This window comes from Sphaerodactylus townsendi, linkage group LG01 (genome assembly GCF_021028975.2).
Source record: "Sphaerodactylus townsendi isolate TG3544 linkage group LG01, MPM_Stown_v2.3, whole genome shotgun sequence".
In the NCBI taxonomy this organism is placed as follows: domain Eukaryota; kingdom Metazoa; phylum Chordata; class Lepidosauria; order Squamata; family Sphaerodactylidae; genus Sphaerodactylus; species Sphaerodactylus townsendi.
Window position 1 is genome coordinate 71,156,442 of NC_059425.1, and position 14,158 is coordinate 71,170,599.

The window sequence follows — 14,158 nt, forward strand, 5'->3', positions numbered from 1 at the left end:
TGGGAGCCCAGCCGGTGGGGGAAGCAGGGCAGGCGGGTCATGGGAGTCTGCCATCCCTTGCCTCAGAGAGCTGCTTTTATAAGCAATTAGCCTGGGGGCGGGGCTTGGGAAGACATGGCCACGCCCCCAGAGGCAGGTGGGGGCATGTCCTCGCCTCTGAAAACCCCCCCCCATAAAATCGATACCTACGTCACTGCTATGAGGGGTTGGTTACAGGAATTTTCGAACTGGTTACTTATCTGCTTCTGGGCACAATATAAACTGCTGGTTCTTCACATTTACAGCCTTAAACATCTTGGAACCAGGGTACCTGAAGGACATCTTCCCGCCAATTAAAATCTACTTCTCAAGCCTGCACTTTGTGCACTGGTCTTTAGACTTGAGGAAATACACACTCTCCCATGGCATAGTGGTTAAGAACAGTGGACTATAATCTGAAAAACCTGAGTTTGATTCCCCACTCCTTTACATAAGCAGTGGACTCTTATCTGGTGAACTAGATTTGTTCCCCACTCTTAAACATGAAGCCTGCTGTGTGACCTTGGGGTAGTCACAGTTCTTCAGAACTCTCTCAGCCCCTCCTAACCTCACAAGGTGTCTATTGTGGGGAAAGGAAAGGAAGGAGTTTGTAAGCCACTTTGAGCCTTTTTACAGGAAAGAAAGGGGGATATAAATCCAAACTCTTCTTTTTGAGGCTTGCCTAGCACCTACTTTATTTTCTTTTAGGCACTAGGCTGAAATCTTTTCACCTGGGCTTTTAACTCACAGTTTTATCTTAACTTTTCAGTGGTCTGCTTCTGTTTTACAGATAGTTTTTAGGTTGTTTATGTTTTAATACTGTGATTTATAACTGTAAGCAACCTTGAGCAGGGCTCTGAAGAGGTAGCATAGAATATTTTAAATTATTCCAAATTCATAAATATCTGTGTTAGTTACATGAGAGAAGCTATAACTCTGTAGAAGAACATCTGTGCAGAAAATCCAAGGTTTAATCCTTTGCATCTCAAGTTAAAAGGATCAGTGATGTAAAAGAACTCTACCTGAGACCTTGAAAAGCTGTTACTAGGCTGAGTTGATAATACTTAGCTAGATGACCCAATATAACACAGTTTCACGTGTTCATATACCTTAACCAAGTCTTGATAGAACACATTTGCCCAGGCTAGGAAATGGCACAAGGTTACACAGAACAAGACTTGTTCCTCAGAGCATTCTAGACTGCTTTTAAATAGCTATCTTATTTCTTCCCGTACAATTAGAGGGTCAGACACAGGCACACTTTTCTCTTTTCATCTCACATTTGAGGCAGAGAAAATATACCTATGCAGTGGACTTCTTTCTATATACTCTTGAACATGCAGAAAACTACCCACAACAATCCATCCAGCTAAAATAAAGCGTTAGTAATATGAAAAATTAAGACATGCAGAAACTTTTCTATAAACTACTTCTCGTCTAGTGCCCATCAGATAACGCATGCCCACTCTCCATTCACTTTCCCCTTAAATAAATTAGATGGCATCTCTCTCAATATGCTGTATGCTATTCAAGGAGGGAGGAGTATGCAAATTAAGTAGGAAGTTTGTGTTACAAGCCATAATGATTAGGCAATGGTAATAAAGACTTTATAAGTGACACATAGATTGCAGTTTATTTCAACTAAGCAATTCATTCAGAAAGTAATTTGCATTAGTTAACATCATCTGAGGGACAATAGTTAAAAAAACACTCGTAGGGCACCATTAATCAGCCAGATCTGATTAGTTCTTCTATTTGCTTATGTGAAACCAGGAAGGTATGGCTTGTGATTCATCAACACTATGATACTGCTGGACTGCTAGATAAAAAAAACATCAGTCTGGTGGATATTATGAAGGGAGACTCTACATGGAAGAATTAACCAAGTACATTGATAAACATAATAACTTCACTTTTCCCATATGGATAGCTTATGAACAAAAACATTACACAAAAAGGGAAAAATACTAATTTTCCAGACATTTAGGGTCTGTTTAGATAAATATAACTTGGGTTAGAGAAAGCCCCAACCCAACTGGTTCTACATGTCTGCCCTGGAGACACACGGAACTGGCCAACAGTCCTTTCCTCATAGCTCTTTTCTGATAGGAAAAAATGGGGGTGGAAGGGAGGGAATGATGAAGAATTTGCTGCCTCAGCATGTATGCTTGGGATCCAATATGCCCCCACATTCATGATGATTAATGTGAGTGCCTCCAACCCACCTTTCTTTTAACAAATTGTCTAATCAGATGCTTAAATCCTCAGTATGGGTATCAGATGACCTGAAAACTATTTGCGTGCAGATGGTTAGACCCTTCTCTTCAGAGGTGTATCACAGAAGGAAGTCTGTTACACAGTGTGTCCAGTATATCAGATTATTTATTTCACTGGACACAGTGTGCAACAGACTTCCCTCTGTGATACACCTCTGAAGATGCCAGCCACAGATGCAGGCGAAATGTTAGGAACAAGATCTACCAGACCATGGCCACATAGCCCAGAAAACCCTCAACAACCAGCATCATTTTTTTCTATTTTATTGAAATTATCAAGGGTTTCCAATTGTCCAAAATTTTGACCAAATTCTTTTATTTAAGTAATGAAGTGAGTTTGGCCATCTCCACCAATATCTTCTCCTACCATTCTTCAATTGTCGGTATGGATGAAGTTTTCTATTTTTGTGCATATAGTACTCTTGCTGCTGTTGTCATATATAAAAACAAAGTTCCATATTTTCTTTCCAGAGATCTGTTTATAAATTCTAACGGGAAAGCCTCAGATTTCATTTGTATATTTATCTTTGAGATCTTTTGAACTACTGAATGTATTAACCTTCAAAATTCCTTAGCTTTTCCACGAGTTCACTATAAATTATAAAGTGTCCCTTCTTGATTATCATATTTCAAAAAAAGTGTGTACGTCTTTATAACTTGGTCTGGTGTCTCATTTTATGAGAGTTCTCATTCAAATTGGAGCACAATGTCTATTTAAACTCCTTTGGCCACATATTCTCTCTTGTTCAAATTGGATATTATAAGCACAAATTGGATTTTACCCAAAGTACAAAGCTTTTCCTTTAGAAGGGGATAAAGTAGCACCTTTTGAGACAACCTACTGCATACTTGTCCTTCTCAACTCACAGAAGAGAACTGGATTACATACACTGTCTTCAAGTATTGGTAAACTAAGTCTGGATCAAACACTTCATGCAAAAAGATTTATTTCTGCTATATTTTGTATAATGAATTTTTGGCTTGTCTAGCTTTGGACAAAATATTAATTCACCCAATTCCCATTTGTTCAGATAAATGTCCTGAATCAGGCAATTTTTATGAACAGCACAACAGCCTATGCATTCTGCTTTGTGGGTATTTTAGAGAATTGTTAAATATAAAGGTATAGTTGCCATTAGATCTACACAATCCATTAGAGTTACTTAACATATCTTTTTCATTTCTGCGCTCTTTTCCATATTTATTGCTGATAATACACCAAAACTTTTATATTATCAATACACCACCATGCATTCCTTAGAGTTAAGAAAATAATTTGCAAGTGATCATTCATATGAATTTTACCAGTAAACTTATTTGAAAGAACGTTCATGCAAGTGAAGCTGTAAAAGAGGAAGAAATAGCCAAGGCAATTTCATATTAAAAATGAGAAAGAATCCCAGACTTCTTTCACTTATCCACACCCTAAATTCCCATCTCAAAGTTTGCATAAATAAGCTAGATGCCATAATATACAGCCACTTCTTCCTGTATGATAAAGGAAGTCTATTGTTATTTGTAATATCAGATTATTTATTTCAGTGACTTGTATTCAGGTCTTCTTGAACACAAAGTGGCTCACAACATGCAAAGATACAAAATCCAAGAACAGTTAAAAGCATGTAGATAAAACTCCTATTCAGTTGTTAAAAAGAGTTTATATATGTGTTAAAACTCCTATTGTTAATTATTTAGTTATTAAAAGAGTTTTAACACATATATACGGTCACAAATCATTCACCCAATCCAAAGATGAAATCCTCATTTTTAATAGTAGGTTTTGCAGTCCCTATGAAATTCAGTCTACAAGGTTGCCTTCCTCATATCCTCAGACAAGCTGTTCCACGTGGGAGGAGCTGCTACTGAAAATGCCATCGTTCTAATAATTACAGATTTAATTAAATCGTAAAATGAGACAAGCAATTCCTGTTATTGAGATATTCCTAAATGGATGAGCAGATAAGTTCTTCGGATATATGAGTCCTCGGTCACAACAGGCTTTAGTATTTTGAAGTGACTCCAAAAGCAGATTGATAATCAGGCCAGGTATTATAAAACTGGATGGACAAAATCCTAGCATATTGATGCAGAGAAACAATAGGCAGCCAGATTCTGAGCCAGTTGAAGTTTCTGAGTAGTGTTTAAGGGCGACCCACTAACCTTGATATTTTCATACATTTGATGGATCGCTGATGTATTCTGGTTTTCTATGCTTACACATCTAAGACTTTCACAGAGAAAATTCACATTTTACAAACAAGAATTACACATGGCCATTATTTTCCTAATATTTTTCCAACTGCAAGAATTTGTTGGCTGTATCCAAACTGAAAAATTTGCCCCAAACCAGAATAGTGAAAAGAAGGATACAGCAGCAACAATGTACATAAAGGAGATCTTGAATTTGATCTCTTAACAAGATGGTGCCCATGCACAGGTTTATGAGCACTAGAAACTTAAGGAAAAGAAAGAAAGAAAGAATGATCACCATTTTATGCTAGGCAGCAAGATCATTACAACAGAATTTTCATATGGACATTCACAATCAATTTTTGGCAAAAAAGGGTCCATGCTATTTTTTGCTGGCAGGCAAACAAATTTAAGTAAGGTTCTGATGTATGCAGTAAGTTTCCTAGTTAAAAACTAAATTATTGCAAGTTTCATGAGCTCCTGTATAAATCTGAGAATGATCAGGCAAACTACCTTTTCATAGCAAAAGCTATCTATACTGCTTGCTGGAGAGCAAGCTTGCTGGAGAGCAAACTGGTGTCCTTATATGCATCTGGGGAGTTTGGGAAAGGCTCAGAGTAAACCATCAACCATATGGCCCCACACCAACTGCATAAAAAAGTGAAACCACTGAATGTGTCCCTGCTAAAGGATTGGACCAATTTTTAAAAGCTGCAAATGTCTATAAAAGTGAGATTTCAAAGACAGTAAAGTTCTCTCCATTTTGCCTAGAGCAGTGAAGTACAGAAAGCCACACTCAGCAAGACAGAAAGGACAGAGGAAAAGGAAACTGACTTACCCCAGCCAATGCAAAGATAAAGCCGAAAGATTCTCTGCTCAGAAAATACTGAGACCACTAGGAGTGTGTATAGGTACATTCCTTCCACCAATAACCAATAGTAGTTTGCAGTCACACAATAATGCATCATCACAAAGACCAGACGACAACTGAGTGACTCCTGAGAGAGCAGAACAGAGTTTAGAAAATATAGTATGTTTTATAGAGGACAAAAGGATAAACCGGTAGAAGTGCGACACCATTTACCATCATTCCCTAGAAAATACCAAGCTAAACAAGCCACTAGAAAAACTTCTGGAGCAGTAATGGTCAGTTCTTCACAAAACAGAGAAGAGGAGGGAGGACAAGAAAAATTATCATATATGTCATTAGGAAAGATACTGATTCCTGACCACATGACTTCATTTGATCTCTATACCAGATGCAATGAATGAACTAGGCCTCAGCCCAGTCAGAGCTCACAATGCAGGGGATTGCTTTGGTTTGAGGTTGGGAGAGCTTTTGGCCCATGCAGAATCTGCCATAATGTGACTATAGTACAGTGACCTCAGTTTAGTCATTTCAGCTTCTAGGGGAAATTCAGGCTTGATCTGCCTTTTGAGCCGTCTATGGCATCTGTAAAAACTCTATTATGAGCACTGTACATCTTTGCTTTCTTTTGCATCCACTGACATCAACAATGGAACATTTTTTTGGCTTTAGTCCAGTTGCATTGGCCAGCAGCATTGGCTCCAGGTGAAAGACCAAATCAAGCTCAAGGTTCTGGCATTGATCTTCCAAACCATAAACATTCTGGCACCATCATATCTGTAGGACCATCTCTCCCAGTATGTCCTCCAATGGATGCTGTTATCAGCAAATAACAATCTACTGGTGGTACCTTGTCTGGTTGGCTTCAAGCAGGGTCGGGGCATTCTTGGCTCTGGCTCCTGCAGGGTCAGGGCATCCTTGGCCCTGGTGGAACAATCTGTCTAGCGAGATCTGGGCCCTGTGGGAGCTGATAAAATTCCACAGGGCATGAAAGTCAGCTGTTCTACCAGACTTATGGCTGAGGCAGCTACAGTTGTGCCATCCAAATGGCCTCCCTCTTCTCCTCTCTTCTATTTGTTTACATTGGTGTGGTTATTAAATTGTGTATTTTAATGGAATTTGATTTTATTCATCATCTGGGGTTTAATTGTTGTTATTTATAGTTTTATGTTTTGATTGTTGGAAGCCGTCCTGAGCCTGCAAGAAGAAGGGTTATAAATATAAAAAATAAATAAATTGCTGTTGTTGTCCTCAACGCTTTCCCAGTAGCTTGATTAAGTGCTATCCAAGCTGGGTCCTCCAGTATTGTATCTTTTTCAGAATTCTATCTTTTTCATGTTGGATTGTCTCATAATAGCATTTTTGAGGTAGGAGATAATCAGAAGTGGTTTACCATTGCCTTCTTCTGTGCAGTACTAATCAGAGTTAGCTGAAGTGGCATTGCCATTATCTAGGATGGATCCTCCACCAATGTCACTTCTACTACTGTTGTGGACCAATAGCTACCCTTTAAAGATTTCTCCACCCCAATCCTTACTGGAATTGTCACTTCTCTTCTGCTGATGTAACCAATGATCCCTGAATAGAGTTGACGTATCTTAATCTGGTGTCTCAGTTGTGACCATTCTGCCTTGAATGACTCTACTAGGAGTTTAGCCTCCTGACAAAGTCTAAATTCCTTATATTATTGCTCTCAACTTTACTGACACAGTATATAAATCATGGGTAGAAGATAAGTAGAACTCTATGGTATATGTGCACATTTCAAACACACACACACACACACACACACACAGTCTACTAGGATGTCAAAGGTTTGCCAAGACAGGATGCCAGAATAGTATACCTACTAGGTACTTGGTCTAAAAGTCGAATTTTCATTTTAAACACACATACCGGACTACTATTTCTACCACACTCCTTTCTATACCTTGGTGTTCTATTTGTCTTTGACTTAGGAGTCTTTACACCAAGTGTTTCCCACCCCCCCTCTACAGCAGTGGAAACTCTCAAAGATTTCTGACACAAATTATGTATCACGCTATTCCACCCTTGGGTAGATATATCATAATTTCTTTTCAGAACTAAGACTTCAAAACCAAAGTGGAAATAGTCACATCCTTCCATTGACATAAGGAAAGGCCACAAGTATCATAGGTATTTTTTGAGTAATACCCTACCTGATAGGACAAAATTTTCTCCCATTGATATTCACGAGTGGCAGTACTGTACATCCATGTTAGCACGGCATCTTTAATGAAGACAGATACAGCACGTAGAATAAAGGAGCTGAAAAGGTTCAAGTGAATATAGTTCCTGGTGCAATGCAGATGCCTAGAAACATAAGCATGATGCCTGTGTCATTTGATCATAGTGACTGTCAAACAAAGCAACCAAGGGAGGTCTGCTTAAAACTGTTATGCATAAATCATTTACAGCCTGTAATCCAGGGGTAACTGTAGGATTCATTCTTGTTTCCTCAAGGTAGGCAAACCAAGACACAGGTGGTACCATAAAAGTTTTAGATTACAGAAGAATCCAGAATTTGAAATGTTACTACAAGTAAAGGAGTGGGAGCTTTTACTTCTGAACTCAAGCTATCCATTTATACCTTGTTTTGTTATGCCAATAAAGGTCTGTTGTCTGATTGATACTGAACTCAAGATACTGAACTAAGAAAGAATGCTGGAATAAAATTAAAAATATAGAGAATGAAGCATGCCTCAGTTTTGCACTGTACTGGGCAGTTTTGGAGCAATTTCCATCCCCAATATGCAAACTGGTACTTGTTTCTTAAACAAGAAGAGACTCTACACCAATATCTGAGATAAATGCCTGAACTGTCCATGAAAAGAGAGCTTGATTTGATCTCTGTTCACAATAAGTAGCAATATCTATTATGAATATCAGCCAACCACTACAGAACAAAAGATCACTACCTATCAACTAATATAATAGCAAAGTTCTATCCACTTATTTTTAGTGGAAGAGTTATTTCCCCTCATTTGAAAGCAGATGTGTTTTCAGCAACACAGTGATAGAGCAGGACCACCATTCTTATCTCTCCCTCTAAATTAAAACACTGTTTTAAACTTACAAAGTTTTCAACCCAAATTAAGGGCAATTTTTAAATTTTAGTTTTATATAAGTGTGCTAGTTGCCCAAACTCAAAGCAGCACTGGAACAGATTTCTTGAAAAAGAACAGATGGACACAAATGTCAGGTATTTTGGCCATGGAGTACATCAGGAATAGGTGTGAGCCCAGTGTTGCTCTAGTCTAACTGAAGTTCATTTCAGTTGGGCTCATTCCGCACATGCAGAATAATGCACTTTCAAACTGCTTTCAGTGCTCTTTGAAGCTGTGCGGAATAGCAAAATCCACTTGCAAACAGTTGTTAAAGTGGTTTGAGAACGCATTATTTTGTGTGTGTGGAAGGGGAGGTTAAAATTTCTATGTGACTGGGCATTCTGGTCTTCCATTATACCCTGCCCTGCCCTGGTAGAATACTGCAAATTATTTAATAGTTTACCAGTGCCATCACCTTACTGATCTTTAAAGATGCCATCAATGTTTATGTAATATTTAATGTTACATTGTGTTATAACAAATCACATTGTATTTAAAAGGTTGCATCTGAAATTATGTAATAAGAGTCATTGCTGCAACCCTCAACAGAAATATAAAGTAAATGATTTATTGTTGCTTAACTATGCAGGTAATATAACTGATAGACTAACAGGGTATTTCAGATTTTTTTTCAGAGCAGCAGAAAACATATGATGGAGAAATGAGTATAGAGAGATGTTAGATCACAATATTGTATGTATGTATTTATGACAAGATGAAGGTGTTAAATTTCTGTTCTGACTCTGGTAATTTCTTCCAATCTACTGCAGATATCTGAGATTACCTGAATCCAAGGAGGATGGCAGTTGCTATAATGAGGGCAGAAAAGGAAAGAGCATGTCCAGTGGTGTAGATGATAGATAGGAATAGGAGTGGTTCATTTGGTGGGTCCTGAAAAGAGGATTAACACAAAAAAGTCAAAAATGTAATTGCTAGATCCCACATTTGATCTCTCTCAGTACAAGTGGTTTAACATAGAAGATAAATTTTCCAAGCATCTGACTCAGACAGCCAGCCTTCCATCTACTTGTGATCGAATAAAAGTTTACCAAGGCAGGGGATAGAAGAAAGGAAAGGAAAAGAGAAGGCTTAAGCTATCTCATTGTTTTTGGCTAGTCTGAAACACAAAATTAAAATGTACTCATTTTTATTAATGTATCTGTTCATTCACTTCATTTATTTGATTTATACCCTGCCCTCTCCCGTAGGGCTCAGGGCAGTGAACAACAAGTACATAACATCAAAAACTAATCAAATGTCAACAGCAAATATCAAACAACAAATATAAAATCAACAAATAGCAAAACTGCAAACAGCATCAATAAACATAAATCTCAAACATCAAATAGCAAAAATAACAGATCATAACATCTTAAACATAATAACATAACAATATAACATCATAAAAAACCACTCCTCCCCACCTATCCCCACTAACTCACCTACTAGCTCAAACAAAAAACAACACTGTGCCCTATGGGATCCACAATAGATCATCTAAAGGCAGCTAACTACTAAAGGCTACAAAAATCAAAACTCCTACTCAATTCTACAAACTAACTACTACCTAAGCTAGAAAAAACTACAAAAATTTCAAAAGGGGTAGACTACAGCGTTTAACTACAAAAGCTACAAACCACAACTACAAAGGAGAATAAACTACAAATGGGATTAACTACAGGAACTACAAAACTACAGACCACTATCCCCAACCTTTTGACACCATAGAATCCCCTCCCTATGGGAATAAGCCATGAATGGGGCTGTAAGATAAAGTCCAGCAATGTTTCTCCTGGCCCTGCTGCCCAGCACCAGAGCCACCACTCACAGGATAAATTCACAAATATTTTCACAGAGGCCCCTGCCACTGGCCTTTGTGGCCCGAACTGAAAGGGTGTGGTGTAGTCCAGGAGGGCTCAACAGAAGTAAAAGTTCAGCAGAAGTTAATCCCCTTCCTTGCACACCCAGCTCCATTGGCGCCGCCTCTCTCACTTGCGGTGCTGACTCTCTGTCCCACAGAGGCCTCTGCTGCCGGCCATCACTGCCTAATACGGCTCTTTTCTGTTCTGCCTTTGATATTTGCCTTGGTGCTCCCAGGCATCAGTCGCTGCTGCATAGAGGCCCCTACCACTGACCTCCGGCTCTCTACCCAGCGCGATCTTCCCCAGACATTTTCAGCCGCTGCTGTCGGCAGCACTGCCTTCGCCGCTGCTCCTGAAGCTGCTCGTGGGGCATTCCCTCTCACTCATTGCCCCATGGGAGTCCCTACCACTGACCCCTGTCGATTGGCACAGCAAGGGCCACTTTGCCCGGGTCTATGGGTTGCCAGGTGGTGCTTCTCCCATCAGCTATTTGATGTAAATGGCACACATAGCTGGTCATTCACGGAGCTTCCTGAGCAACAGCTCTGGGTGCTATGTTAAACCTTTATATCCTGACCTCCCCCCTCAGAGAGTAATTTGGCTCTTATACTTGGTTTCATGAATCTACTGTTAGACCTTGACACTGCATGCTTTACAGAAACTACCCTGCATAGGAGGAGGAATGCGTAAACTGCAGGTTTTTTAGAAGCATGCATTGGTTCATGATGAAAGTCTGAGGTTCATCGTAACTCCTAAGCCCTCCAGGGGTAGGGTGGGATATAAATCCAATAAAATAAACAAATAAATAAACTCTAAGATAAAACCTTTACAAATCATTGATCTGGAAAAAATTTAATAAATCAAATGAAAAGGGACAGAAAACAAAATATCTATCCATCGTAATTAATGATTAAGGCATTAAGTGAATTTTGAAGACAGAGGAGCCACTCTCTGCCTTCCCTGAAGCTGGCTTGCTGGTTTCAATGGGCCTTTGTAGCTTTTCCTGGTTTTCCTTATTCAGCCCATCAACTCCTTTTAAAGGCACAGATCTAATCACAACTGTAATATACCTGTAATAGCAAGTATATCGATATTGTAGCCCCTTTCCCAAAACAATGCCCACACACAGACACACAGACACACACATTTCCCCCCTTCGCGCAGCAGATGCCTTGTGCGTAATCGGCCCATGGCAGAACTCTCATTTATTTTAATGAGCTCTGATTTCCCCATTTGTCAGATTGTGACCCTTTCTTTAAAGTTTCAAACTTTCTAGTCAGAGTTTTGCTTCAAGGACAGCTGCATTAACAGTGACCTTCACTAAGAAGGTCCCTGTTCTTTTTGTATTATGCATGCACACATGCTATACCATGCAAGAATAAGGGGATATGGTAAGATAATATGAAAATAAAAATAAGGATGTTCATTTCAGGAGAGCATTCAGGGTCCAAATCAATTCTCCCCAAAGCACCCTATTTTATGGAAATGAGACAGGTGCCAAGCAACCAAGCACTGTCATTAAGCATCTGTCTTCTTGGCAGCTTTTTATATAATGGTTGAATGATCTTTTAAACAGTGAATAGAGACATATAACAGTTCTGCAAGTAGCATGTCTTATAATAATTGCGTTTCTCCAAACACAGTCTTCTGTGATATCAAAAACATTTTTAAAAATGAAAGTACCAATAAGGAGGCTACCTTGGGAATTTCCTGTATTTCAGTTACTCTCACATCAGAATTTCTATGTCGTCTTCTCCACCTATTTTTGTTCAGTTTCCCTTTGCAGCAAAGCTAGACAAACAGACCTGATTCTCTTTCCATGTCTGCAATTTCCATTCCGGTTATGCTATATAAGTTATGCTACAAGCTTTTATAAGCATTAGGAAAAGAATGCCATGCTCAAGCTGCTCCCTTTAGACCCACTGGCATTATAAAACAAGCGGAACAACTAGTCAGGAATGCATATTCACCCCACATGGAAAGCCTTCATTCAAAAGCCACCACCTGAGGAACGTTAACAAGCAAAGCCTGCTTACTTACATTGCCCTCAACCACACACTCAGATGTGTTTCTCCAGGGCTTAGTGGAATTCTCCTCCAGAAGCCATGTACCCTCAAGTGTGCAGAAGCGATAAACTTGCCCTGATCAAGACCAAAAAGCACATGAATTACAAGGGTAAATATAAAAGCAAATCCATTATTAGTGTTAGCAAGTACAGTTGAAAGTCCTACTTATGTATTTCACACAGGACTCTGTGGCTGTTTTGCACAGTCAAAATATCCCTAGATGAGCATGGAAAATATCCGTGTGCAGCCGGGAATTCCGTACAATTCCCGAAGCTGCACAGGGTCTGCCCCGGTTTTGCACTGCTATTTTCCCTTTGCCCCATGACTTTCAAAAACCATCAAAGAGGTGGTACTTTTTAAAATGCTCCTGTGTGACCCTGCTGACCCCACTGCTGTGCAAACACGATGGGAGAAGAACTGGGGTAGAACTAGTCTATTTTTCCTGCCTTGCTGCTCTGGCCCACTCCACCAATCAACTTGTTGCTGGGATCAACAACTGTTTGCGCTGGCTTTGGGACTGCTTGATTTTGCTTCAGAGAATTGCTGCCATACTGTTCTTTTTGTCTATACCCCTTTTTCTGTCTTAATCAGTTTCTCTCTCTGTGATTTTTTCCACTGCAATCAAAGCCATGTCTCTTATCAACAAGGAAGGAGTTTGGGGTTCAAAGTCATTCAAACTAAACTAGTTAAAGTGAGTGGGAGAATGAGGGGAGAATCAGCCAATGAGAACGCAGGAAATGGAAGTTGTTCATGCATGCGTGGAAGAGATCGTGGAAGAGATCACAGTGCAAATGGAAAAAGACATGGGCTAATGTGGAAACAGCTGAGACATTACGTCCCGGTCCTGCATCGACTCCTTGGAAGCACCAGAACGAGAAACCATGACAAATCGGCCGCGGTATGTAACATCCTAGTTCTACCCCAGGATATTTTGACCGTGCAAAAATGGCTTTTGTGAAAATATATCTACATTTATTACAATAGTATACATTTGCCTATAGCACTTATACAGGAATTCAAACTGATTCTTACAGTTCGCCTTGGGACTGAAGAAACACTTCTATGACTAACCAATTCCTTTAGTTCTGAAAAAGGATTTGAACACAGATGCTTCCCTACTAGATAGAGAATCATGAGGATTTAAGATGGTTGGAAAGTCTGCTGTCTAAAGCTCCTTTAGCTATAAGACTTAATGTTGTAACAAAGAGAAAACCATTTTCTGAACCTTTAGTAAATCACAGCTTTACTACAGGCCATTTCTTTCTCACTGGACAGGAATTAGATTTGGATCATCATGAGCATTGAGAGATAAAGCTACAAAATAAGTGAGTTCCTTAAGTTATCTATAGATGATCGACATAGAACAGACTCCAAGAGCTCTGAGACAGTCAAAGATTGCTCTGTGAAATTAAGAAATAGATCGCAAAACAAATTGAAGAAAACACAGATCTTTATGTTAAAATAGGAACTACCAGAATTTATGGCACCTGCTTTAGAAGCATTACTGGTTAAACCAGAATAGATGGTAGCAGGAGGCAATTAGTCATGGATGAGGAAGAACACCCTGCATATGTTCAAAGAAATATGACTTTTTGGCATATTTCAGTACTGAGCACTGATACTTAAGGTAGGTGTGAATCATCATCTACTATGAAAATCTGATGAGTTTCCATAAATGTCTAAGAAATTCTAAGACACTTGGTATTATTATTGCTATTATTTAAGTTTGTTTAACATCACAGCTTCTAGT

At 39.2% G+C, this 14,158-nt stretch overlaps 1 protein-coding gene across 1 annotated transcript in view; it reads right to left on the bottom strand.

The window, feature by feature from the left end:
• The window catches only part of GLP1R (glucagon like peptide 1 receptor), a 103,392-nt gene that overhangs the window by 47,619 nt on the left and 41,615 nt on the right, over positions 1-14,158 (bottom strand). Inside the window, exons 6-9 of the mRNA XM_048504992.1 lie at positions 12,383-12,483; positions 9,265-9,371; positions 7,533-7,686; positions 5,323-5,482 (exon numbers count right to left, since the gene is read on the bottom strand). Coding sequence (XP_048360949.1) covers positions 5,323-5,482; positions 7,533-7,686; positions 9,265-9,371; positions 12,383-12,483 — 522 coding nt within the window. The remainder of the gene's footprint in view (positions 1-5,322; positions 5,483-7,532; positions 7,687-9,264; positions 9,372-12,382; positions 12,484-14,158) is intronic.